This window comes from Hippopotamus amphibius, chromosome 4 (assembly GCF_030028045.1).
Source record: "Hippopotamus amphibius kiboko isolate mHipAmp2 chromosome 4, mHipAmp2.hap2, whole genome shotgun sequence".
NCBI lineage: Eukaryota > Metazoa > Chordata > Mammalia > Artiodactyla > Hippopotamidae > Hippopotamus > Hippopotamus amphibius.
In genome coordinates this window covers 117,752,611-117,779,906 of record NC_080189.1, presented here as the reverse complement: position 1 = coordinate 117,779,906, position 27,296 = coordinate 117,752,611, and the positions used below count along the sequence as shown (strand labels likewise).

The following is a 27,296-nucleotide window of genomic DNA, read 5'->3' as shown; positions in this document are numbered from 1 at the left end:
GGAAGTCCTTGCACTTAGATTCTTAATCCAACTTGAATTTATTTTGTTTAAGGTGATAGGGTAGGGATCTGACTTTATTTTTTGCAAATGGGTAGCCAGTTATTTCTATACCATTTATTAAATAATCTGTTACTTTCTACTGATTATTAACTGCCAAGTTTTTCGTATATTAAATTTGAATTCTGAAATCTTTTTTCTTTTCTGGTTTTTACTGGTTTATGTGTGTAAATCCTGAAGTACCAAGAAGTTTTTTCTTTAAAATACATTTTTTTTGTTACTACATAAGAAGGGCCTTTTTTCTCAGATGTTTAGAATCAGCTTTTGTTTTGTTTTTTAATCCATTTGGTGGCTTAATTGGAATTCCGAAAAGTTTTGTACTCTTTAGCGGGGAGTTACATCTATACCATATTGAATGTTCCCTTCTAGTAACCTGGTATTTCTCTCCATTTGTTCAAGTCTTCATTTATGCCATAAGGTTTTTTCTATCTAGAACTGGCAAATTCCTTTTAATTTCTTTTTATATTTTTCATAGCTTTTGTTGCTATTGTAAATTTGATCCTTTTGCCATATCACTTTCTAATATTTATTGCTGGATATATAGAAATGTTATTGTTTTGTATGTATTTACCTTACATCAGCCGATTAATTCTACTTGCACCCAATTCTCTTGAATTTTCTACATAAAGAATCATGTCACCTGCTTATGTTAATGTTATCTTTTCCTTATTGCCTATGTGCCATATCCACTGCAGTGCTTTTTTTTAAAAAAGTTCTTATTTACTTATTTCAAAAACTTTTTTTTAATTTTTTTTGGCTGTGTGCGGGCTTTCTCTAGTTGCAGCAAGCAGGGGCTACTCTGCATTGCGGTGCTTGGGCTTCTCATTGTGGTGGCTTCTCTTGTTGTGGAGCACAGGCTCAAGGCACACAGGCTTCAGTAGTTGTGGTTCATGGGCTCAGTGGTTGTGGCTCACAGGCTCTAGAGTGTAGGCTCAGTAGTTGTGGCGCATGGGCTTTGTTGCTCCCTGGCATTTAGGATCTTCCGGGACCAGGGACCGAACCTGTGTCCCCTGTATTGGCAGGCGGATTCTTAACCACTGTGCCACCAGGGAAGTCCTACTGCAGTGCTTTTGTAAATAAAGTTTTATTGATACTAGCCATGCTTGCTTGTTTACTATTGTCTACAGCACGTTTTTTCCTGCAACAGCAGACTTTATGACCAGAGACCATATGTGCCAGAGACCATATGACCTGCAAAACCTAAAATATTTACTCTCTGGCTCTTCATAACAGAAGTTTGCTGAATCCTACCAGAGAATATCTGTAAATTTGAGATATTTTTTCTGGACTTTTCTTGTCTAAGACCACTTGAACAGACTGAAATATTAGCAATAATGATGAGACTCTTTGACTTGTGCTTGACTTTAATGGGAAGACTAGACTTGCTGTGTGTTACATTAGAATATTGGTTGCCTTTGGTTCCTGGTAGATACCCTGTATCAAGTTAAGGAAAGCACTGACCATTTCAACCTTCCTAAAAGGTTTTTGTCGGGAATGGGTATTAAATTTTACCAACTGCCCTCCTCCAGGCCTATAACAGACCGCTGTTTCCCTAGCTCTAGTGGTTCTCCGTACAATCCCTTCTCCTTAACATCTGCCTGAAATTTCTCCAAGTTTTTGGTCTGGCAGTGCCATCCTTCCTTGTTTTCCAGACTGATATGGAGTCATTTCCCTGGAATTTTAGGAGAGGGTGTGTATTCACCACCCACTAACCAGAAGTTATCAGTGCATTTTAAATATTCCTACCTATAAGTGAACATCACTGTGTGCCAGTTACTGTGCAAGGGTCTGACTGTGCTAATTTAGTCTCCCAACAATTTTATAAATTAGATTTCTTATCCCCATTTTATAGATGAAAAAACTGAAGCTCAACAAGGTTAAGTAAGTTGCTCAAGGTCATGCATTTAGCATGGAACCCAGGTGTGACGCATCCAGTTATCACATTCACACGTAGTAAGTTCTCTGATGATACTGCAGGGCTCCAACATGGACCATTTGAATGATGATCAAGGGTAATTCCAAGTTATTTTTTCACTGTTTTTATTTTCTTGATACAGATTAAATTAAATACAGATACAGAATCTGCTTAGTGATCTAAATAAAACTGACAGAAAACTCTGGAGCACTCTGCTTTCAAACACATTGTTTCCATCCTAGCTGGTTCTTTCTGACAGCTGTAAGAGAGAAATTTAAAATGCAGTAGCTCTAGACTGGGTATGATCCCGTGTAGACTGTGTGGAGGAAAAATATCATTAAATTAAAAGGCTCATTTGTCACATATAAAAATAATACCCATAGGAAATTGTGTGTAAGTATCCTTCACAAAGAAAGTGAAGAAACTCATCGAGTCAGCCGTCCACTAAACTGATGGGCGCCCTTCTTTGCTTCATAAATGTGCTCGGATCTCAGCTAGTTTGCTGTTAGTGATGCACTGTAGACAGGTTAATTTCTGTCTAGTTGGCTTATTCAAGGACACAAATTTCTGTATTTTTCATGACAAGCATCTCATAATTCAGGCAAAATAAATTAAATCAAATTATTAATGCTGATGTTTTATATGTTATATATTGAAATGATATAATAATTACTAATTATAATTAATAATAATGATTTTGGACGTCCTGATGAGTAGATAAAATGCTTAAATTCTCCACAGAAAAAAAAACATAAACCTTTAAAAAAATTTTTTTAAAAACACTGTAATTGTGTCATTGCTAATTTTTAATGTTTTCCATTTTCTTTTCTTTTTTTTTTTAGTAGCCACAAACAAAGTTTATTTAGTGCTTAGTGTATGCTGGGAACTATGCTAAATGATTTCCATGACATTTTCCCATTTAATCTTATGAAATATGTAACGTCTTCCCTATTTTGCAAATGAGGAAACTGAAGCTTATATTTCTTTTTTTAATATTTATTTATTTATTATTTATTTATTTATTTTAGCTGTGCCAGGTCTTAGTTGTGGCACGCGGGATCTTTGTTGCAGCATGGGGGATCTTTAGTTGTGGCATGCAGACTTCTTAGTTGCAGCACGCGGGACAGACTCTTAGTTGTGGCATGCATGCGGGATCTAGTTCCCCAACCAGGGATAGAACCCAGGCCCTTTGCATTGGGAGCACGGAGTCTTACCCACTGGACCACAAGGAAGTCCCTATATTTCTTTTTTCCAATTAATATGGGTCAGTTTCAGGATAGCTAATGTCATTTTTCTCTTATCTTTAAAAACCCTTTTTCCCATTATAAACCATGAACATAGAATTTGTTAATATATTTATTTAACTGTCCTAATATTATTTATTAACTAATTCAACTTTTTGTTGTATTTTAAAGATTGTTATCTTAATCTTTATTTCTTATCTTTTTACTTTGGACCATTCTAGACTTCTGTTTCATTGGTCAGTGAACCCTGGACCAGTAACATATTATTTTAATTATTGTATTTACTTCACTGGTGTTACTGTATTACTAGTATATATGTATATGTGTATACATATATATATTTACTTTACCATATGAAGCCATATACATTTTTTCTTTCAGTTTCATTGAAATATAATTGACATACAGCACTGCATAAGTTTAAAGTGTACAGCACAATCATTTGAATTACATATATCATGAAATGATGACCAAAATAAATTTAGTAAATATCTACCATCTCATATAGATATAAAATTTAAATAATAGAAAAAACTTTTTCCTTGTGATGAGAACTCTTAGGATTTACTCTCTTAGCAGCTTTCATATGTAATGGACAGCAGTGTTAATTACATACATCATGTTGTACATTACTCTGCCAGTGCTTATTTATCTTATAACTGGAAATTTGTACCTTTTGATCATCTTTATTCAGTCCCCACCCCACCCCACCCCACGCCACAGTAACCACAAATCTGATCTCTTTTTCTATGAGTTTCTTTGTTTTTGAAGCATGGTTGGCCTACAACCTCTATGTTAGTTCCTGGTGCACAACACAGTGATTCAATATTTCTCTTCTGTTACAAAATGATCAACACAGTTTGCCGTTTTCTCATTATCATTTTTAGATCGCTAAAGACTGACATTTTGGCATTCTTTTATGCACTGAAGTTTGACATAAATAGTCGTTTACCACATGTGCCTTTGTGTGATACTTATTTTCTCAGAGCCTCCATTTATTTCTTCACTTGCAAGTGGGACTAATATATTTTGCAGAGCAGGTGCAAGGAGAGGTATAACATAAAAGCACGGTATCGTGCTGGGCATGAGGAAGGTACCCTGGGGTGGCAGCTGCTGTGATCATTTGCTGCACTATTGACAAGCTGCGTAACAGACTGCCCCAAACTTAGTGCTGTCCAACAGACAGTTTTATTATGCTCACGGATTCTGTGGGTCAGGAGTTTGGACAGGCCACTGCAGGGCTAGCTGGTCTCAGCTCCATAATGTTCTTGACCTCAGCTGGGGAGACTTGAACAGCTGGGGGTGATGCGAACAGCTGGAGACTGGGCTTACCTGGAGGACTTTTCACTCACCAGCCTGGTCCCTGGACTGGGCAGGACTGGTGACTGGACTGTCTCCTGTGGTCCCGACTTCTCACAGGGTGACAACTGGGCTTCTACGAGGAGTGTCTGGAGGCAGTTCTGAGAAGCCCGGGGATGACCTCTCATGGCCTGCCCTGTACACTTCCGTAATACTGCATCCATCACAGCAGTCACAAGTCTGCTCAGAGTGAAGGGGAGAGGACAGAGACCCCACGTCTTGAGGGGGGAAGCATCCAAGGACAGGAAGCCACGTTTAAAACCATTATCACCATTATGCTGTGAATCTGCTTCTTCCATATGAATAAGCAAAGGAAGTGCTTCCAAATCCCATAGGAATTCAGTGTATATTTTCTTCAAGAGGTTATACGTTGCCCAGGACAGGAACATTAGTGGTAAAAATGAGCTGGATTCTCCGATACCTAAGGTTAAACACCTGGTTCTTTTTCATTCTGTATCTTTTTTTTTTTTCTAGCCACGCCACATGGCTTGGGGGATCTTAGTTCCCCGGGCAGGGATTGAACCCAGGCTCTTGGCACTGATAGTGGACAGTCTTAACCACTGGACTGCCAGGGAATTCCCTTATTGCATACTTTTTTTAAAAAATAAATTTATTTATTTATTTATTGGCTGTGTGGGGTCTTCGTTGCTATACACGGGCTTTGTCTAGTTGTGATGAGGGAGAGCTATTTTTCATTGTGGTGCGGAGGCTCCTCATTGCCGTGGCTTCTCTTGTTGCGGAGTATAGCCTCTAGGCACACGGGCTTCAGTAGTTGTGGCACACAGGCTCAATAGTTGTGGCACATGGGCTTAGTTGCTCTGCAGCATGTGGGATCTTCCTGGATCAGGGATCATACCCATGTCCCCTGCATTGGCAGGCAGATTCTTAACCACTGCTCCAACCTAGGAAGTCCTTTATTCCATACTTTTAAACAATAAATAGTTGGGACAGTTTCTTATGTATTTTTCAGTACTGAGATAATATGCGGTATGGAGAGTGTCTTCTTTCTTTGTGTTTGACATAAAACACAACTCACTTTTGTCTTTTTAAAAATTTATTTATTTATTTATTTATTTATTTATTTACTTATTGGCTGTGTTGGGTCTTTGTTGCTGTACGCCGGCTGCCTTCTCTAGTTGCGGTGAGTGGGACCTACTTGTTGCGGTACATGGGCTTCTCATTGTGGTGGCTTCTGTTGTTGCGGAGCATGGGCTCTAGGCGCTCGGGCTTCAGTAGTTGCAGCACATGGGCTCAGTAGTTGCGGCTCTTGGGCTCTAGAGCACAGACTCAGTAGTTATGGCACTTGGGCTTAGTTGCTCTGTGGCATGTGGGATCTTCCCAGACCAGGGATCGAACCCGTGTCCCCTGCATTGGCAGGTGGATTCTTAACCACTGCACCACCAGGGAAGTCCCTGTTTTTGTCTTGGCTAAAACTTTTGGTTCTCGTAATCTTTGTACATCCTATACTTTCCTGTGGCTTTTTTTTTTTTAACTTTGCCATCCATTTGTATAGCAGTGCTCTCAAACTTTAGTGTACAATCAAATCACATGGGAGGCTTGTTAAAACAAAGATTATTGGTCCTGACCCCAGAGTTTCTGGTTCAATCATTTTGGAGTGGGGCCAAAGAATTTGCAGTTCCAAGTGTCTGGGTAGTGCTGTGGCTGCTGGTCTGGGGACCCACACTATGAGAACCACTTTTACAGAGAAAGTGCAGAACCAATCCAAAGATGAGCTTGGGTCTCACTAGGTTACTCAGCTCTATCAGCCCGCCATGTGCTCTCAGAGTCTGGCAATCTTCTCGTAAAATATACGTACTAACTAAACAAGGGCCATGGTAATATGACCACTCTTACCAGTTTCTGGGCATTTCATGTGTATGAGACATTTGTAAGCACTTTGTATACGTTATCTTATTTAATCCTTACAAAAACGCAGAGCAATATCCCCCTTTTGTAGACTGAGAAACGGACAGCATTAAGGCTAAGTTTCCCAACATCCCACCGCAGTGAGGACAGAGCTGAACCCAGGTTCTCCAGCATCCAGAGTGCTGGCCTGTGCTCTCAGCTGTTATACATCCCACCATCTTCTCAGGCTGCTGAGAACAATTCCTCACCCCTACAGAATGAGTGATCTCTCTTCTCTGATCCCTTATTATTTTATGTCTTTTATATTATTGTTATATGGTGTTAAATTATGCCCATGTCTGTCACCCTGTTCAGACTTCTAAGTTTATTCGTCCGTTTAGCAAATAAGGAGGATCCTGGTCAGGAAACCGTTGGCTCAAACAGTGTGACATGCACCCTCCCCCTCCACAGTCATGATCGGAATATCCGATCAGCCTGTATCCTTGAGCATTGGAGCATCTGGTAGATGTGGTGGGGATCTTGAGGGGGCCTGCTTTTCTTTGAGGAGGTGACATTTAAGCTGAGATCTCAAGCACCATTTTTAAGCTACTGCATTCACCTAAAATCTCTTTCCTCAAACCCTAAGATGCTAATAAGACCCTAAGGCAATGATTCAAAGTGGCACTTATTTTAAGTAAAATAATTGGTGGTTCCATACTATTGCAACTAACTAATTTTGTGATCTAGGATAAGTTACTTAAACTTTGTAAAATAGTAAAAATAATGCCAACTTCAAAGGATTGTTATGAGGATGCCATCAGCCTTCTAGGCCTTCCAGAAGCTAGAAGAAGGGTTCAGTTCCAATTGCTTAGTAGTATTAGGTCCTACACTTACCAAATGCTTAGAGCTAAGGTAGGCCTGTTCTGCATACTTTACATGCATTCATTTTTGTAAATTAATTTATTTTTTAGGCTTTGTTGCGGTGTGCGGGCTTCTCTCGTTGCGGAGTGTGGGCTCTAGGCTCGTGGGCTTCAGTAGTTGCAACACACGGGCTCGGTAGGTGTGGCACACGGGCTTAGTTGCTCCGCAGCATGTGGGATCTTCCCGGACCAGGGATCGAACCTGTGTCCCCTGCACTGGCAGGTGGATTCTTAACCACTGAGACACCAGGGAGGTCCCTCCATGCATTCATTTATAGAATTCTCACTTGGACCCCACGCACTAGCTGATTATTATACCTTTTGAAGATGGAAAACTAAAACCCTGAGAGGTTAAGTAACTTGCCCAAGGCTACCCAGCCAATAAGTGGCAGTGCTGGGTTTTGAACCCCAGGCCTCCTGGTTCCAGACTCTGCCCTTTTTCCCAGGGAAGGACTCAGTGGTCCGCCAGCCTCAGCCCTAGGTGGGCCCACATGTCACAAGGGAAATGCAAACAAAATAGAACCCCCACCCCAGCACCCCAGCTACTTATGGAAGATAGTTTGGGAGAAAAATATTAGATGTTTTTTGTTTTCTTTTAAGGCATGAATCATCCTGAATGGCGGGGAGTAAAAATTCAGTTCCTTTCTTGCTTAAAAACAGGAGAGTAGAAAGTGTATCTTTGAGGAAAAAGAGAGAAAATTTACTAAGAGACTCAGGAAAGGAATTAGAACTGGGTTGCTGCTGGAAACTCTTAAACGTACCTCAGATTGTTCTGATATAAATTTTTTCCGGGGCTTTCCTGGTGGTGCAGTGGTTAAGAATCCGCCTGCCAGTGCACGAGACACGGGTTCAATCCCTGGTTCGGGAGGATCCCTACATGCCACGGAGCAACTAAGCCCATGCGCCACAACTACTGAGCCCAAGTGCCACAACTACTGAAGCCTGCATGCCTAGAGCCTGTGCTCCACAACAAGAGATGCCACCGCACTGAGAAGCCCACACACTGCAAAGAAGAGTAGTCCCCACTCACCGCAACTAGAGAAAGCCTGCACGTAGCAACAAAGACGCAACACAGCCAAAAAAAATCAATAAAAAATAAATTTATTAAAAAAAATTTTTTTTGCATGGTACGTATCATATTTTGGACACAGTCACAGAAATGGCCATAAATCCTTGCAGACAGAGTGAAAGCAAGGGCACGGTGGGACACGCTCTGCTCGAGCTCATTAGTGCAGAGTTTACCACCCTTGACTGTTATTGTTACTAAGAGCCCCAGTCCTTTGGAGGTTTGGGGCCAGGTGCAGAATATTGACCAAGGCACAGAAACAGAAATTTCCTCACCCCAACAGAAAGGCAACAAGAAGTGGTCCATATTTCGTTTTATCCTTAAGCCATGCTGCATACAATCTTTTGGCAAATGAAAACACCTGCCTCATAACATTGTTTCTTGAAAAGAAGGTCAAACGATCGATTTCCAGCAACAGAGAGCTGGTTAAATGGTACAGCACTTCCGCATCAAAGATGCTTGGAGCCGTGAAATGGGAAGAACTGTGACTGACAGAGAGGAACGCATGTTCCAGTTGCTACAGACTGAGTGGACTCACCTTCTCAGATACGTTGTCTGTCATATCTCTCTTCCCCACTCACTTCTGAAGGGGCTTCTTTTGGTTTCCACCCTCAACAGTCCTCCAGAGATAACCAGGGACTTCTGTTGTGGTTAAAGCCAGAGGTCATTTTTCAGTTCTTATCTTCAGAACATTCAACACAGTTATATTGTTGCATTGATCAGTTCATTACCAATTTCTTTTTGGAGGTGGGAGATGCTGTGTTGAACATTCAGGAACATTTTAGGACATAACAACATACAGTTGTCATAGAGTTACATGTCATTTCTTCTTAGTATTACAAAATGTGAGGCTTCACTTCTTCACATTGAGCATCTGAAGATTCTAGGACATGCCGAGCATGCCAGGACGCTTAGCCAAGTGTGCTCTTCATACCCCAAGCCTGTTCCTTTCAGCCTTTAGAGTTCACAAGATAGTTTTTAGGCTTATCACAGAAAGTCATGAGTTTTTAAAAAATATTTCTTGTTGGGTTAAATACAAAGATTTATTTTCCTTTATTGTCTTAAGTATTGTTGGAATTGAAACAACTTCTCTTGAATTCTAATTGCAAGGGTTTGATAGGTAGGGCTTTGGTACCTAAACGATAATCCTTTATGATACATAAATATGCCACATCAATCTCTTCTGAGTTTGGAAATTGTAATCTGAGCATTCTGGCAATTTCTGCTGCCATGAATTGCATGTCCTGGTCTATGAATGTCAGTCTCCATCAGGCATTTTTTCATTTCAGTGCTGCCTCATTGTGAATCTTTTTTTTTTTTGATGAGACAGTATCTTCTTATTTTGTTTGTTTATTTTTTGTCTGCATCATGTCTTAGTTGAGGCAGGTGGGATCTTTGTTGAGACATGGAATCTTTCGTTGTGGCACACAGGCTGCTGTCTAGTTGTAACATGCAGGTTTTCTCTCCTCTAGTTGCGGCACGTAGGCTCCAGGGCGAGTGGGCTCTGTAGTTTGCGGCATGCAGGCTGTATGGTTGAGGCTCTCGAGCTCAGTAGTTGTGGCTCGTGGGTTTAGTTGTGCCCGCCGCGGCATGTGGGATCTAGTTCCCTGACCAGAGATCAAACCCGGGTCCCCTGCATTGGAAGCATGGAGTCTTAACCACTGCACCACCAGGGAAGTCCCCAGTTTTCCTTTTGGTTTCAGTGTTTTTTTGATGTATTGCAGCAACCTGTGGATTTATTTTGCGATAAGAAACAACTCACAAAGCTGGCTAGCAGTCCTAGAGTGCTGTTATGGTAGATTCAGCCCCTGAGTGGCTATTTCCTGCTTTCTAAGCAAAGCCTGGAATGTGCTCTGCATTGTGCTGTTTCCCCCATCTCAGTGGACATGTCTGGTTCTCTTTACTCCAGTGATGGCCAAGGTCATGACTCTTCATTCTTAGGAATCTTTAGCAAATATCCCCCCTGCACTCCTGGAAATTAAAAAGCCATCTGACACTAATATTCTCATGCTTGGATATTTAAGAATTTTAGCAGTTGCTCAAGGAAATCTTCCTTGCACTAGAAAACATTGGTCTTCACTGCCAAAGCAAAATGAAAAATTGAAGCCAAAGTGTTTTGACCTCTTCCCCTCATCCTTTCCCAATTTCGGCTTGGAATTGGAAGAAGAGAAGATTAATATTTTAAAATTATCCGTGAAAGTCTTGTGATTACCAGATCATTTCTGCTTCAACCTGTTCATTAAGCACAGCATCTAGAGCCAGGTGGCCCCTCCTTTTCCACCTGTCTTAGGGGTAGGTGTCAAGGTCATGGCCAGATATGGACCCTTGCTTAGTATTAGCTGTTCTAGAGGGGGAAGAACTATGACATAGCACCCACCATCAAGTCTGTGAAGACACAACCCAGTTGTGGAGTCTTTAAAAGTGGTGATGTGAAAGATCCTCCCTTTGGGATGGGATGTGACTAGGTGAAAGCCTGTTTCTGTTTGACTTTCTATGTTGTGTGTGCCTTTTCCTCCTCTTACTTTTTCTGTGTGTGTTTGAACGTGTGTCATCTCTAGGCAGATGTACTATGAGTGTCTAAGTGTATTTTCCATCAGTGTTTTTCTTTCACACACCTCTCCTGATGTGACTTTTCATCCACATGGCTTATTTTCTGGGTAAGGCAGAAGGAACCAGTACAATGAAAGAGACTGGACTTCAGTTTGAGTCCTGTCCTGTGTGATCTTGGACCCATCACTGAAACTCCTAACCACAAGCTTCTCATCCATGAAGGTGGTAGTAGTATGAGCTACCCCCATGTGGTTTTCATGAGAATTAGATGAGATAACAAATCAACCCTGCACAGGATAGATTTATTTTTTCTGTTTCAGAGCCTTTGCCTGCATCTAACATTTCATTCTCACCCTGTTCCTCTTTCGTTCTTTTTTTGTTTTTTGGGGTTTTTTTGTTTGTTTGTTTTGCTTTGCTTTGCTTTTTTAAACTCACTGTGGTAGCTGTAGAATCATTTCCCTTTTCTTCTTTTTTTTTTTTATTTTTTGATTGTGACGGGTGGCTTACGGGATCTTAGTTCCCAGACCAGCGATCGAACCTGCGCCCCCTGCAGTGGAAGCATGGAGTCTTCACCACTGGACCGCCAGGGAAGTCCCCATTTCCCTTTCCTTATCTATCTCCCCCTCTCATCATTTCTCCTCCACTGCTCCCCCTTGAAGTCATTCATCCATTCAGCAAATACTTTTGCGGGTCTTCCGTGACCAAGACATGCACCATACTTGGTGCTAGGAACTTATGTGTGTAAGTAACCCCTGCCTCATGAAACTTGAATATATTGCATTTTAATTTTTTAATTTATTCATTCATTTAACAAATATTCACTCCGTGTCTATTGTGTATCTACATTGCTCTGCTTCCTGGGAACCCAGCAAGAAACAAAAACAGTCAGATCCCTGCCCTCATGGGGCTTACAGTCTGGTTGGTAAATGGAGAGAGAATATAAACAGGGAGAGGTGGGCTTGTGGAAAAGAGCTGATTTTGAAAGAGGTCAGGGAACACCTCAGGAGGGAGCAAACAGTGAAGCAAAGACCTAAAGGCAGTGGGGAGCAAGCCATTCAGGTCAGCGGGGAAGAGGGGCTCCAGGCAAAGAGAAAATAACCTGCAAATGCTGGTGGGGTCCAAGGAGCAGCTCAGAGGCTGCTGTGAGCCAAGTGGAAGGAGACGAAATCAGAGAGGCTAGGGGTGGGGCGGGACTAAGTAGTAGTATATGTGAAATATGAGAGAAGTTTGGGTTACACACTTAGGCTAGGGGTTGGCAGCTTGTGTGATATTTAAAACCATGAGACAGCATGAAATCAGCTAGAGAGTGGGCTTCCCTGGTGGCGCAGTGGTTAAGAATCCGCCTGCCAGTGCAGGGGACACGGGTTCGAGCCCTGGTCCGGGAAGATCCCACATGCCGAGGAGCAACTAAGCCCCGTGCACCACAACTATTGAGCCTGCACTCTAGACCCTGCGAGCCACAGCTACTGAGCCCTCGTGCCGCAACTACTGAAGCCCTCGTGCCTCGAGCCTGTGCCCTGCAACAAGGGAAGCCACTGCACTGAGAAGCCTGTGCGCAGCAGTGAAGACCCAACATAGCCAATAAATAAAAGTTAATTAATTACTTAAAAAAATCTTATTAAAAATATCAGCTAGGGAGTGAGTGCGGAAGGAAGGAAAACCAGGAGGTCTGAGAGATGAGGAAGAACCAACAGAAGAGGCTAAAAGGAGAGGCCAGTGAGGTACCTGAATCTTATACATTTTGGGGAGACTCCCTTTTTTAAAAAAAGAGTACCAAATTATGAATAAACTTAATTTAAATTAAAAAGTTAATATTTATTTAGAGTGAGAAAGGAATCACAACAAATTACTAATTTTTAAAAACACATACCACAGATCTAAAAAAAAAGATACAAATGAACTTATTTACACAGCAGAAATAGACATAGAAACCAAACTTTGGTAACTATGGTTACTATGGTTACCAAAGGGGAAAGGAGTGAGGGGATAAATCAGGTATTTGGGATTGGCATATACACACTACTATGTAAAAAATAGAAAAACAACAGGGACCTACTGTGTAACATAGGGAACTGTATTCAATGTCTTGTAATAACCTATAATGGAAAAGAATCTGAAAAAGAATATATTGATATGTGTGTGTGTATATAAACTGAATCACTTTGCCGTATACCTGAAATATTGTAAATCAACTATACTTCAATTAAAAAAAAAACACATACCGCAAAATCCGGAAAGTACGTTTTATTTATTTATTTATTATTTATTTATTTGGTGTGCCAGGTCTTCGTTGCGGCTTGTGGGCTCTTTCGTTGCTGCGTGCATGTGGGATCTAGTTCCCTGACCGGGGATCGAACTCCGGCCCCTGCATTGGGAGCGCAGAGCCTTATCCACTGCGTCACCGCAGAGGTCCCCCAAAAGTACATTTTTGTGTTTATTATTACAAATTGCCTGATATATGTTTTCCTACATTTTTGGCTGCATATTCTTTGATCATCTCTCCACATGAGGATGAATTCGAAATACAGTTTTCTGTAGAGAAAATAGAGAGCCAATTTTGTCTTTCCTCCAGCATGGTTGCTCAAAATTAATTGTTAGTGATATTTTAGAAAAAGTTTTACTTCCGTCTCACAGCTCTCTATGGTAAGGCCTCATCTGTAACTTCCTCTGTGGTTTCTTCTGCTGGAGGTGCTTCTTGCCCAGGAGCAAGACCTCAGAGAACTAACTGAGTCATTTGCTCTCCCTGGGAAGTCCAAGACCAAGGCACCAGCCGCGCCGATGAGATAGGACATGGCACCCATAGCTCCCAATTGGCTCAAGAAGCATCTGGTCTGGCTCAACGAGGACCACACAGTTTCTGCCCCCTCCCAACTGCTAGGCTGTGCCTGGGGTGATGCAAGGTGGCCATGGAGCCTGGGTCAAGGTGACTCCACGCAAGGAGCAGAGCAGAACAGCGTTTCCTTCAGATGTTCTCCTTGGAATAGAAGATGGAGGCCACAGTCCGTGAGATTTCCCTTGGGTCCAGCTCTGCTGGAGTCCAGATGAAGTGGAGGTAGTGCTGGCAGCCCACTAGCCCCACTCCAAGCCCTGGGACCACTAGCAGGGTGATCTCCCGGCAAGAAAACAGTGTTGCATGCTGTTGCTGGGATTCCAGAGGAAAACTGACTCAGTCTTGGAAGGAGCCTGCGAGTGAGGATCTCTGAAACCTAAGCTTTATTGGCTCCAAGGTCAAGGTCAGTCAGTCAGTCGCTGTTAGGAGGAAAAGCAGGAAAGAAGGCTTTCATGGAGGCCAAGTGAAGAAAGTATTTCCAAGAGCAGGTGATCAATGAATGGTGTTAAATGCTGTTGAAGCTGCTGAGAATTAATGATTGGATTTAGCAACATGAAGGTCGTTGGTAATCTTGACACAGTTTGGTGACATGATGGGAACAAAAGTCCACTTGGGGTATGTCTTGGTCCGTTTGAGCTGCTATAACAAAAATACCATAGACTGGGCAATGCACATTTATTTATCACAGTTCTGGAAGCTGGGAAGTCCAAGACTAAGTCACCAGCCAATCTGGTGTCTGGTGAGGGCCCTCTCCCTGGTTTGCAGTGGGCATCTTCTTGCTGTGTCCTCACATGGCAGAGAGAGAGAAGATGCAAACTCTCTCATCTCTTCTTATAAGGGCACTAATCCCAACGTGAAGCCTCCACCCTCATGACCTAATTACCTCCCAAAGGCTCCATCTACAAATACCATCACATTGGAGATGAGGTTGCAACATATGAACTTGTTAAGCCTCCACCCTCATGACCTAATTACCTCCCAAAGGCTCCATCTACAAATACCATCACATTGGAGATGAGGGTTGCAACATATGAACTTGGGGGGGTGGGGGTGGAGGGGAGTGTAGGACACAAACATTCAGCCATTGCAGGGTAAATTCAAGAGTAAATGGAGACAAGTAGGAAACAGTGAATACAGGTAACTGTTCATAGCAGTTGTGTGTATGAAAATTAATGCCCATTGTTCTTATTTACAAATGAGTGAATAGTATATTTTTCTATTTTTTGTCTCTTCAAAAAACCCTAAATTATGTTGTCACTTTTGTTTGATGTCACAGTAGATCCTACATACAAAAGCAGTTCCCCATGCTTTGTGTAGATGCTCAAAATAGAGTAAAAAGGGAACTTAAGAAAATCTCAAGATTGTAAAGTTCTCTTTTCAGCCCAAGTATATCCGAGTGACACTAGTCTACATCTTGTCTCCTAAAAATATAGAAAAGCCATCAGGACAGATGCAGGTGAGAACGTGTGTTCACTGAGCTGACCTTCCCCTGTGTCACACGTGGTTTCCTTTTGAATCCTGTTGCACATTTTGGGGTCTCTTTCTGCCATCTCACTTTTCACCTCCCTGGAGCTTGACTTAGCAGATTGCGTTATTACTCTGCGCTGCTCCACCGTGCGTTCACGCAAAAGTAAAACGATTTGGAAATAAGTTCATTTAAAAATCATACTTTAAAAAAATATGTAGCCCGTCTCATGTTCTGTATGTGTGTGTATCTACACTGTGACAAATTCTAAGGCTTTTCAAAGTATTCCCTTAGCGTTTTCTTAAAATTATTGAAATAAAATGTCATTTCAAGATTACTCTTCCATTGTTTTTTCCATCAAACTTTTGCCATCATAGTACTGCCTACCAAAGAATCCTGTTGTCTTGGGGGTTCCTTTTGCGTAGCCATAGGTATACACATCTACGATATCCATGTGAATTTCCTTTGTGATTGATTGCTGTGTTGGTTTGTATTGTTTGTATGACCATGGTGATTATTCTGTTAACTTAATAACTGTTCGTTAGCCTAGTTCTTAAAATTTTCACTGATCTCAAGTATACTGTGCAAAGCCAGTTACATTGGCCCAAGAGATTTCTTCTAGTTCTTTGTTGAGTCCTGTTTGATGCTGTGTGTAACTTTAGAGATGCTTCTGTTTCCTGTTTTAAAATGTTACACAGAAGTTTTAGCTCCCCCTTCCCCCAAACATTGCAAGAACCTTTAACCATGTGCTTTGCTGTTCCGTGAACCACTTCCTCTTGAGGAGTGCTTTCATTGCATTCTGAAAAAAAAACTACACTGAAGGAATCAGGCAAAATGCAATATTGTCTGTTATTTTCCAGTCGTCCTATACCCAGCTACTTCATAGTTTCCACCAGCATTTGTGATCACCTGGGTTCTGAACTACATATTCCATACCAAGTGTGATTCCTGTCATCAACAGATCTTTTTTAAATTGTGTCCTCTTTTGTATCTGTAGTTGTAATGTGTGGGCTGATTTTATTTTTCCTTGAAAAAATAATCAGGGACTTCCCTGGTGGTCCAGTGGCTAAGACTCCAGGCTCCCAATGCAGGGGACCTCGGTTCGATCCTTGGTTGGGAAACTAGATCCCACATGCTACAGCTAAGAGTTTGCATGCCACAACTGAGTTTGAATGCCACAACTAAAGATCCCGCATGCCACAACTAAAAAAAAAATATCCCACATGCTGCCATGAAGATCCCATGTGCCACAACTAAGACCTGGCACAGCCAAATAAAGAAATAAATTTTTTTTTTTTTAAAAAAAGAAAATATAAACACAGGCAGCTGTTTTTTTAAGTTAAAAATAATAAAAATACCAAAGCAAATTGATACTGACCGAGCCTCAGATTTTTCAGCCTTTTTTGTCATAAATTCTAGTTCTGTTTTAACCTCTGGCAATCTAGCTATAGACTCAAAACACCACTCTGCTTTCACTGGTACATGATAGTGCTACACCGTGGATAAATCCTGAGGACAAATATTTCATTCCACTTACGTGAGATGCCTAGAGTAACAGGCTTCATAAAGACAGAAAGTAGGATGATGGATCCCAGGGTCCCGGGCTGGGGGAAGGGGGGATGAGGGGTTATTATTTAATGGGTATGAAGTTTTGGTTGAGGAAGATGAAAAAGTTCTGGAACTGAATGGTGGTCATGGTTGCACAACAATATGAATGCACTTAATGCGACTGAACTGTGCACTTAAAAATTATTAAAATGGTAAATTTCATGTTATGTATATTTTACTTCAATTTTTAAACTTTTACCGAAAAAATGATGGAATGGAGGGTTAAAAAAAAGCCTCAATGCAAGGATGCAAACATTTTTCTTTATCTTCAACATGGAAAAACATACAGTATGTAGATGAAGTCTAGATATTTAATCCTTAATACATTGATAAAGAGAAACACAGTTGTAGAAGACCCACTGAGGAAAATCTTCCAGAGGTTTGTTCGAGCCTAGAACAGTGTCTGGGATCAGTAAGTGTTTGTTGACTGACTTAAATCGTGTAACCTCAGGCAAGTTAATTAATCTCTGGGTGACTTAGTTTCCTCACGGTTAAATGGGGAAATTAAGTGGCCTGTCTAGGTTGCTTGTGAGGATAGATTTAATCAGTCAATACATGTAAAGCCCAAGAACAGTGCCCGGCACAGAGTGAATAACTTATTAGGTGTCTTTTTTAATTAATTATTTTATTAGGTGTCACTCTTTTATCATCATCAGGCAGGTAGAGAGAATGAGAAGATTGCTCTCTCTCAACCTACAGCCACGCTCAGGAGCAACAGGGGGCTTTCTTCTGGGTAGATAGATGGCTGTTCTGGTGGAATTCTGAAGACCAGTTCTAGCCTAACTGACTGACTCATTTTAATGATCAGAAAGTCAATTTTACACATCCTTTATTGTTGCTTTAAAATTTTTTTCTAACAAGTATGTTGTTTTTTCGTTTAATTCTTATTGCTCTAAATTTTCATTCTCTTCGTGGTACCGGTATCTCAATGCAAGTAAAGATGATGCATGACTAAAAGCATGGCTGAAAAGATGAGCTTTGTAACCATCAAATTCGACCATCCACAAATTCATAATATCTTAATCTGGCGCTATAGGAAAATGGGCTTTTGACAAATAAGCTCCTTATAAAAATGTAAATAACACAAGGTTCTTCATTGTATTAATGCTGGCTGTCACAGAATACATCTTTCAGTAAAGCCAAGAATTGATCATCAAAAGGGAAAATTTTTAACCTTTTGATTTTTATGCAGAAGTTATTAGGACCACTTTTTTTTTTTGAAATGCGCTATCCTTTTTAAAAAAATTAATTTATTTATTGGCTGCATTGGGTCTTTGTTGCTGCGCACGGGCTTTCTCTAGTTGTGGCGAACAGGGCATATTCTTTGTTGTGGTGCTCGGTCTTTTCATTGAGGTGGCTTCTCTTGCTGTGGAGCATGGGCTCTAGGCGCGTGGGCTTTAGTAGTTGCAGCATGCGGGCTCAGTAGTTGTGGCTCATGGGCTCTAGAACACAGGCTCAGTAGTTGTGGCACACAGGCTTAGTTGCTCCGTGGCATGTGGGGTCTTCCAGGACCAGGGATTGAACCTGTGTCCCCTGCATTGGCAGGCAGATTCTTAACCACTGTGCCACCAGGAAAGTCCCAGGACCACTTTTTAGAAATATTTATTTATTTATTTGGCTGCGCCAGGTCTTAGTTGCAGCGCACAGGATCTTCGTTGTGGCATGTGAACTTAGTTGCAGCATGTGGGATCTAGTTCCCTGACCAGGGATGGAACCTGCGCTCCCTACATTGGGAGCGTGGAGTCTTAACCACTGGACCACCAGGGAAGTGCCAGGACCACTTTTTTAAAACCTGTATGAACAGTAGTCTTTTTAATTGTTTTCTATTTTATGAAAAATTCTAAGTTTATTATTACCTATTTTGTTTAATATACAAAATTGTTTTTATGAATATATTTTTTCTTTTTAAATGTGTCAAATAACCCTTTATTTTAATACTATTATGCTCAAAATTCAGCTCTGAACAAGAAAGTATAACGTGTTATGAGAAGAATATGTGTGATCTTGTATGTATTCATTCTTCTTCTCACAGATTTGCACATTTACACATAAACACATAAAGAAACCAAAATGTGACATTGACAAATACAAAAAGGTACATATAATTTATTCTCAATTTGGAAACCCAGTACAAGCCAGAGGCATACAACTAACTCTATGTAAATAGCAAAACACATATGATATCGATTGCAATAGTGGTGTAGGTAACCTGATTTATTACTGTATAATTAAGCTGTTCCATTTTTGTTCTAAAGTGAGGTATGAATCTCTGTTTAGGTTAAAATAAATTAGGTGTATGATGTGAATAAAGGAATAATTAAGACTGAGATATAACTTGTTTTATTTGTTAAATAATGGTGAATTAACCTGTTCCTTGAAATGTTAACTGACTTTAGGTTGAATTAGATAAGAAGGAAAGCCATGGATAACGCCACTCGAGTTGCATGGTGGCTATTAGGTTTTTCTCAAAGCAACAAAAACTGATTCAGGCCTAAATAATTGTGAGCCCCAGTGAACCTCTGTGTTTGCCAACAAAATTTATCTGTATAAATACCAGTATTTGCTCACTTGGAAAGCACTAAAAAAAAAGTGAACTATTGCTATAGTGAATGAGGTTCCAGAAACCTCTGGCTGTGATTACAGCTTGGAAACAGACTGTTTACTTATGCTGGGAGTTAAAGGAAACGTGGGATTTGGTGACCTCCAAGGACTGTCCAGCCCTGGAATGTCACATCTTTATGTGCAGGGCAAAAGACTCCCCATCTGAGGCACAGGAGGTGGAATGACAGTGACTAATGACTTCTTCCCCCTAGTCCGGGAGGTTACCTACACTCTCTGTATTTTCAACAAAGCACTTTTAAACCGAAAGATGAGCGAGAGCTAAGCCTTACTTAATAAGAGCTCCCAGTCTGGAAAGAAGTTCTAACACAGTAACAAAAAGAGCGTGATCCAGTATGGTCAGTGCTATTAGTGAGTGCTTGCTCTAAGTACTGTATGGTATTTTGTTTAAATGTCACAACAATCCTATGAATTACATATTAACCTTTTCGTTTTACAGATGAGTAAACAAACCCAGGGAGGTTAAATACCTTATCAAGGTGGTTGTTGTTGGGACCAGGATTTACTGGTAGGGTTACCAAGTGTGATGGAAAGCAAATCTCTCCACCAGGTATGAAGACATCCGTGAAAGCTGGATTCCAAATGACCTGTAGGGTTTTATGAAGGATAAGTGGACAGAGCAGGATGTCATTTGAAGGGAACAGCATATACCAAGACAAAGAGAATGTCTAAAAGCCTGTTCAGACAATGTCAAGGGCCCCGATGGGTAAGAGTTGAACCCTGAAAGGTAGGGTAGGGCACATTACGAAGGACTTTGAAAGGCGTGCTGGGACTTGCAGTCTCCCCACGTCATCGTGTTCGGCCATGGAAGGTTTTTGAACAGGAGACTGACACATTCAGATTCTTATTTCAGATTCGAAGCGATGTTGATGGGGCTCGATGGGGGATCTGGGAGCCTGGAGGCCCGATGAACTGATGAGAGTCTCAGCGGTGAAGGATGATGGAAAGGAAAGCTCTCTGCGGGGAAAACCAGCAGGTTTTTTTTTTAATGATTGGATGGAAAAATGGAAGGAGTCAGGGACTATGCCAAGATTCCTAAATCAGACTAATAAGTGAGTAATGACCAAGAGTCATAACGTACTAGGGCATGTAGGAGGAGAAGGCACCAGAGGGGGAGAACGACAGAAAGGCCCGTGGACTGTTGAGCGGGCTGTTTCAGGTGAGTCACTCAGATACAATGAAGTCTGCCCGGACCCAGGTCCAAGGTCATGGTTGCAATTGCTCATCCAAATGGAAACTTGCATCACACCTGAGCTAAACAGATGAGGATAACTTTCCCATGGGTATAAATAGATGTCCTATTAAGCATATATATATCAGAGTACTTAGGATAGACCTTTTCTTGTTCTATGGGGGTATAACTGACATACAACACTAAGTTTAAGGCGTACAACATAAGGATGGTATGTATGTATATATTGTGAAACGATTGCCACAAGTCGAATTAACATATCTATCACCTCACATAGTCACAATGTTTTCTCTTAAAGACAGATTTTAAAAATATGTGTATTTAAAGTTTATATATAAAATTTACATATGCGGGGAAGAAAAACTATCTGAAGATAAAAACTGAGGCTTAGAAGCTTGGGCCTTGGGGGAAGACTGAGCATTTGGGAAAATTCCCCTGTCATTCAAGGAATCCAAGGCAGAATTTCAGCCTAGATGTACAGCCTCAACCACCCACGCCTCTCCTACCCACTCTCCACACCCTGCAAAAAAAAAAAAAAAAAAAACACCCTAAAACAAACCAAAAACCACACTGAAATCTATCTGATAAAGAGCTATTAGTTTTTTTTTTAAATCAGCAGATTGTTGTTCTTCCCAAGACAGAAAAGGAATTCAGAAATGACATACTTACAAAAAGATGTTAATTCCACCCAATTGTGGTGTGCATATTGCTTGTTTTGCAATCCATTGCTTCACTAAGGCTTCTCCACTCTTTGGGCTGTTAACCCAAACAACACATTGAGCGCTCAGGGCTGGGTGTTTTCTTCCTCTCTTTTTAATCCTGATTTTGACCTTTAGGAAATACCCCATATAGACACAGCCCTGTTTTCTCATGCATGTGTGTGTGTATAGCCACTATATATACCCGTGGGACTCTCGTTCTGTCCATTCCGAAAATAAGGTTTTCTTGCAGGGACGACAAATATGTAAGATGGCTTGAATTTACACATGCATACACATTTATGTTAATAACAGTCCTTAACGAAATGTTTTATTATTTTCATTAAGGATACGACTCTTTTAGACTGTGATCCAATAACATATTTACTTATGACAAGATTTACAGAATAATTTTGATGTTGACTCCTTTAAATAATTCAGTATCAGCAGACTCTGGGGAAAAGGAATGAAAGGGCGGGGGGGAAGGTTTTTACCAGATGAATGTGGAGGGAGTGATCAGAGGTCACGAGAATGTGCTGCTATTTCAAGTTATTTCCATGTCAGGTGTATGATTCACTCTGGCAAGTCCTCAACCTGTTCCGTTTTATTTTCTTATTTTTTAATTTTTATTTCATATTGGAGTATAGTTGATTTACAATGTTGTAAGCAGAATGATTCAGGTATACATGTATTACATATATCCATTCTTTCTCAGACTCTTTTCCCATATAGGTTATTACAGAATATTGAGTAGAGTTCCCTGTGCTGTGCAGTAGGTCCTTGTTGATTATTTTGTATATAGTGGTGTGTATATGCTTCAGTCCATTCTGTATTGGTGATGTATACAGGCTGGGAAGCTAAGGTCTTTGGGATCAATGGCTGTTTCTGACCCATGGATGCCACATTTCCTTTCAAGGCTTGATTCTTCATTAGTCAGCACTTTTCAAGTGTAATGGTTTGAGAGAAAGCATCAATGACGAGACTCTTATTGCTAGCATCATCTTTGGTTCCTTTGAGTTTATTGTACCACTGACTGGCAGTTTGTGGGGTTTTTTGTGTGTTTTTGTTGTTGTTTTTCTTTTTTTATTTATTGGCTGCATTGGGTCTTTGTTGATGCACACGGGCTTTCTGTAGCTGCAGAGAGCAGGGGCTACTCTACATTACTGTGCACAGGCTTCTTATTGCTTCTCTTGTTGCAGAGCATAGGCTCTAGGCGCACGGGCTTCAGTGTGGCATGTGGGCTCAATAGTTGTTGCTCGTGGGCTCTAGAGCACAAGCTCAGTCGTTGTGGTGCACGGGCTTTGTTGCTCCGCAGCATGTGGGATCTTCCTGGAACAGGGCTCGAACCCATGTCCCCTGCATTGGTTGGCAGATTCTTAACCACTGCACCACCAGGGAAGCCCTGACTGACAGTTTTGAGGTCAGCAAATAAATCTATTTTTTTCCTATCCTGAATGGATTACTTTTCTCTCATGAAAACTTTGAAATATGTTAACACTAGTACTTGCTCTTAACTCTCCCTGTTAGTGATACTTATCTGAAGGATTCCTTTATTTTGTCATATTATTGTACTGCATAATATTCTTTTTTTATCTTTGGCATATTTATTTTTGTTTACATCATCATATTTTTTCATATATTTAAATTGTACAGTTTGATTTTTTTTTCTTATTAGTAATGTATACATGGCAATCCCAATCTCCCAATTCCTTTCCTCCCAGCCCTCCCCGCTTTCCCCACTTGGTGTCCATATGTTTGTTCTCTACATCTGCATCTCTCTTTCTGCCTTGCAAACTGGTTGATCTGTACCATTTTTCTATATTCCGCATATATGTGTTAATATACAATATTTGTTTTTCTCTTTTTGACTTACTTCACTCCGTATGACAGTCTCTAGATCCACCCATGTCTACAAATGTCCCAATTTCATTCCTTTTTACAGCTGAGTAATATTCCATTGTATATAGGTACCACAGCTTCTTTATCCATTCATCTGTTGATGGACATTTAGGTTGCTTCCATGTTCTGGCTATTGTAAATAGTGTACTGCATAATATTCTAAAGAAAATAAATTCACATGGGCATTTCTGGAACTGTTTTTTCTGCTAATTTCCTCTTATTAAAGTAATGTATGAATCATCCATTACAAGATTTTAAATACTAGATTAATTGTTTGAAGGAACACTTTTTGAAACTATGAGTACTTTGTTGACTTAAGTATTTTCTTTCCTCTATTTTGTAGGTAATTTGAAGAAGGGAGGGTGGGATTCAGATACATTATAAGCAACTGGGAGGGGATTAAAACCACATGTGCACGGATCCTAGCACTGACTCCCCTCCCCAGCCAGAAGCAGGGCCCACCTGCGTCTCTTTCCCTCCCTGACTACTGCTACTGAACACTAAAGCCAGCAATCGACATAGAATGGGATGAACATCTTCCATCTTTCTTCACTGATGCTGTTTGAGTCCTTCCTGTCTCTTAGACCTGCACACATAGACCCACACCTGCAGTGTCTGCCTTACCTGTCACTTCTGTACCTGAGGGCTTATCTGCCTACCTTGTGTGGTTTGACCCTGAGCACTCACTGAATGGCTTTGTCGGATTCAAACACATGCCTCCCTGTCCCATGTGTGTGTTCATCTCATTCTTTCAGGTGTGTCTGTTACTTAGAAATGCACTTGTCCTATCGTGTCATAGACTTCTTTTGTTTGAATGAAGTCCCCTTCCTGGCCCTTCCTGGTCCACCCAGTTTTGTAGCTACCCCATGCTCCTGCAAGATACCTCCTCTACTGGAAGCTAGATGGGGGTTCTGGAACATTAACAATGATAGCGATTCAGATATCCTCCCGCCAATATAAAGCATGCACATCGAGGGGGGGGAGTCAAGGAAGGGAGGGAATACGGGGATATGTGTATAAAAACAGATGATTGAACCTGGTGTACCCCCCAAAAAATAAAAAATAAAAATAAATAAAAAAAAAAAAGCATGCACAACTGAAAACTTGAAATGACTATTGAATGTACTCAGGAACTATAGCTCAGAGAGGCTTTTATGTTTCACTGGAAAGAGAGCCTAGAAGAATAGCAAAGAAAGGATTATTGCGGGGAGCAGGAAATTCAGATGAAAAATACTCTCAATCCTCATCTCATCTTCAGTGAAGACAGTAACGTTGTGCAGGGAAAAAATAGTTGTTCCTTCTTAAAGTTGGGAGAAGGGAAAGTACATGATGGGAAAATTAAGCCAGAAGATTTCCTAAGTGATGTAAATCCAGGACAACTGCTGAAGATAATCTGGGAAGATCGAACACTAGCTTTGCAGGGTGACTATTTGGAGGATATACACTGATTCACTCCAGATGGCTTTTACAGCCCTCATTCCTTCTGATTTCTCAGTGTCAGTGCTGTTCTGGGTGTTTCCTGTTAATATCAATCCAGCTTATAGGTCAGTTCTCAGCACACGGTTAAGCGCCACTTGAATGTCTTCACCGGCATCATCACCATCATCATCACATCACTGTGCTTTCAAGAATTGGGTGTTTTTTTTTTTTTAATTATTCAGGTCAGTTTAAAAAAATTTTTTTATATCCATAAATGCATGGGACTCATAATACACTTCTTTTGGAATCATACTATACATATGTCAGTAAATACAGATTTATAGCTTCACTTTATTATTTATTTATTTATTTTGGCTGAGTTGGGTCTTTGTTGCTGTATGCGGGCTTTCTATAGTTGCGAAGAGTGGGGGCTACTCTTCATTACTGTGCACAGGCTTCTTTTTGCGGTGGCTTCTCTTGGTACGGAGCACGGGCTCTAGGTGTGCGGGCTTCAGTAGTTGTGGCACCCAGGCTCAGTAGTTGTGGCTCTCGGGCTCTAGAGCGCAGGCTCAGTAGTTGTGGCGAACGGGCTTAGTTGTTCTGTGGCATGTGGGATCTTCCTGGCCCAGGGCTCAAACCCCTGTCCCCTGCATTGGAAGGAAGATTCTTAACCACTGTGCCACCAGGGAAGTCCCTTCAGGTCAGTTTTAAGTAAGCAAAGTCAGTACGAGAAAGGTCTTTTGTGTACACGTTTTATAAAGAGAGAACCCCTGATTAGCTGAAGCTATTAAATGTGAAAAGGTATTATTGCTCAAGTATTAGTTTGAAGTTATGATAAAGGGAAAACTAAGTTTTCAAGATAATTTATTCAAGGAATGATAGATCTGACTTTGCCTATTTTAGCCAAATAATATTTTTATTGAAGGATAGTTGCTGTACAGTATCATGTAAGTTAGATCACAGTTTTTAAAGGTTATACTCCATTTGTAATTATTATAAAACATTGGCTATGTTCCCTGTGTTGTAGCTTATTTTATACCTAATAGTTTGTGTTTCCTAATCCTCTGTCCCTATACTGCCCCTCCTCCTCCCCTCTCCCCACTGGTAAACACTAGTTTGTTCTCTATATCCGTCAGTCTGCTTCTTTTTTGTTATATTCACTAGTTTCTTGTATTCTTCAGATTCCACATATAAGTGATATCAAAGAGTATTTGTCTTTGTCTGACTTATTTCAGTTAACACAATACCCTCCAAGTCCATCCATGTTGCTGCAAATGACAAAATTGCATTCTTTTTTATGGCTGAGTAATATTCCATTGTATACATGTACCACATCTTCTTTATCCATTCCTCTGTTGATGGACACATAGGTTGCTTCCATATCTTGGCAATTCAGATAGTTTATATTAAATGCAAACACACACAAGTGTGCAGAGATAATAGTGTTATGGTAAAAAAAAATTAATCTTTTAGTGCTACGTATATCTATCTACATTAAAAAAGATCAGTCATGAGTTGATCATTGTTAAAGCTGGACAGTGGGTACATAAAAATCATTCTGTTATTCTCTCTACCTTTGTATATATTTAAAAGTTTCCATGTGAAATGATTAAAACACAAACACACTCATACACACACCTAAGTATTGGTTGGCTTAAATAATACGTGCTGATCCCCTACACTGACCAGACTTGTTAGCTTGAGCTGTAATTGGTACTAGTCTTCTGGTGTTTTAGAGCATTATGGGACCCTTGGAAATTATCTGCGGCAAACTCCTCATCTTACAGATGAAGCAGTTAAGTCCCTTTGCCAAACAGCACGTTACTAGTTAAGCCTCATAATCATGTCTCCTAATGTCCTAATCCACCCTTGCCAACAGTGCCAGGAGGAGAGCGACTAGGTACACCTCCTAGGGCATTCCTGCCCCATTTTATGGAAACATTTTTCCTCTCTTTGACATTTCTTTCACTTGGTTTAGCTAGAGAAAGGTTATAATGTAAAATACGTTTTATTTCGATCTCTCATCACTTGATTGCGTGGTCATTTTCTTTCTAAGTGTTTGCCACTCTAATATTTCCAAATAAATGTGCCAAAAGCTGCCGTTTCAGAGGTGACTCTGTAAAGCAAGGAATCATTTGGTAAATAATTTTACCTCTCGCTGACATGTCACCTGTGTGTAGGTTTTTAAATGGAAATGAGGTTCTATGTGTAGGTTTTTAAATGGAAACGAAGTTCTACGTGACTCTGATGCCATTACCAGTGGCCTGAGGCTTTCTCCTTTTCCAATCAGGGTGTCCTGTGGTGATGTGAATTCCTGAATGTCGTCCGCTTTGTCCACTTGGCCCCAAAGAGACTACTTTCGTCTGGAAAAACAGAGTCCAGTTGTCGCTCTGAGACAGTGCCTAGGGTTCGGTTCAGTCTCGGACCAAGCAAATTGGAGAGAGGTCAGGCGTGGAATTTCAGGCTGAAATGAACCTTCTTCTCCACAGCACTCTCTTTTAGATTTACTTGCCTGTCGATGGTGCTTTTGGGGGAGAAGAAAAAGATGGGACAGTTATCCGGGAATCAGGCTTTTATTAGGTTATTTATATCTGATCTCTTCCTTTTTCA

General features: G+C 40.7%; 1 protein-coding gene across 3 annotated transcripts in view; it reads left to right on the top strand.

Annotated features, from left to right (window-relative positions):
* APBB1IP (amyloid beta precursor protein binding family B member 1 interacting protein) overlaps positions 1-27,296 on the top strand; it is a 101,845-nt gene that overhangs the window by 16,905 nt on the left and 57,644 nt on the right. Inside the window, exons 2-3 of one of the 3 annotated variants that reach the window (XM_057733311.1) lie at positions 20,332-20,637; positions 26,977-27,130. The exons of the other annotated variants lie outside the window; for them this stretch is intronic. Coding sequence (XP_057589294.1) covers positions 27,005-27,130 — 126 coding nt within the window. The 5' untranslated portion in view covers positions 20,332-20,637; positions 26,977-27,004. The remainder of the gene's footprint in view (positions 1-20,331; positions 20,638-26,976; positions 27,131-27,296) is intronic. 3 annotated transcript variants of the gene reach the window in all.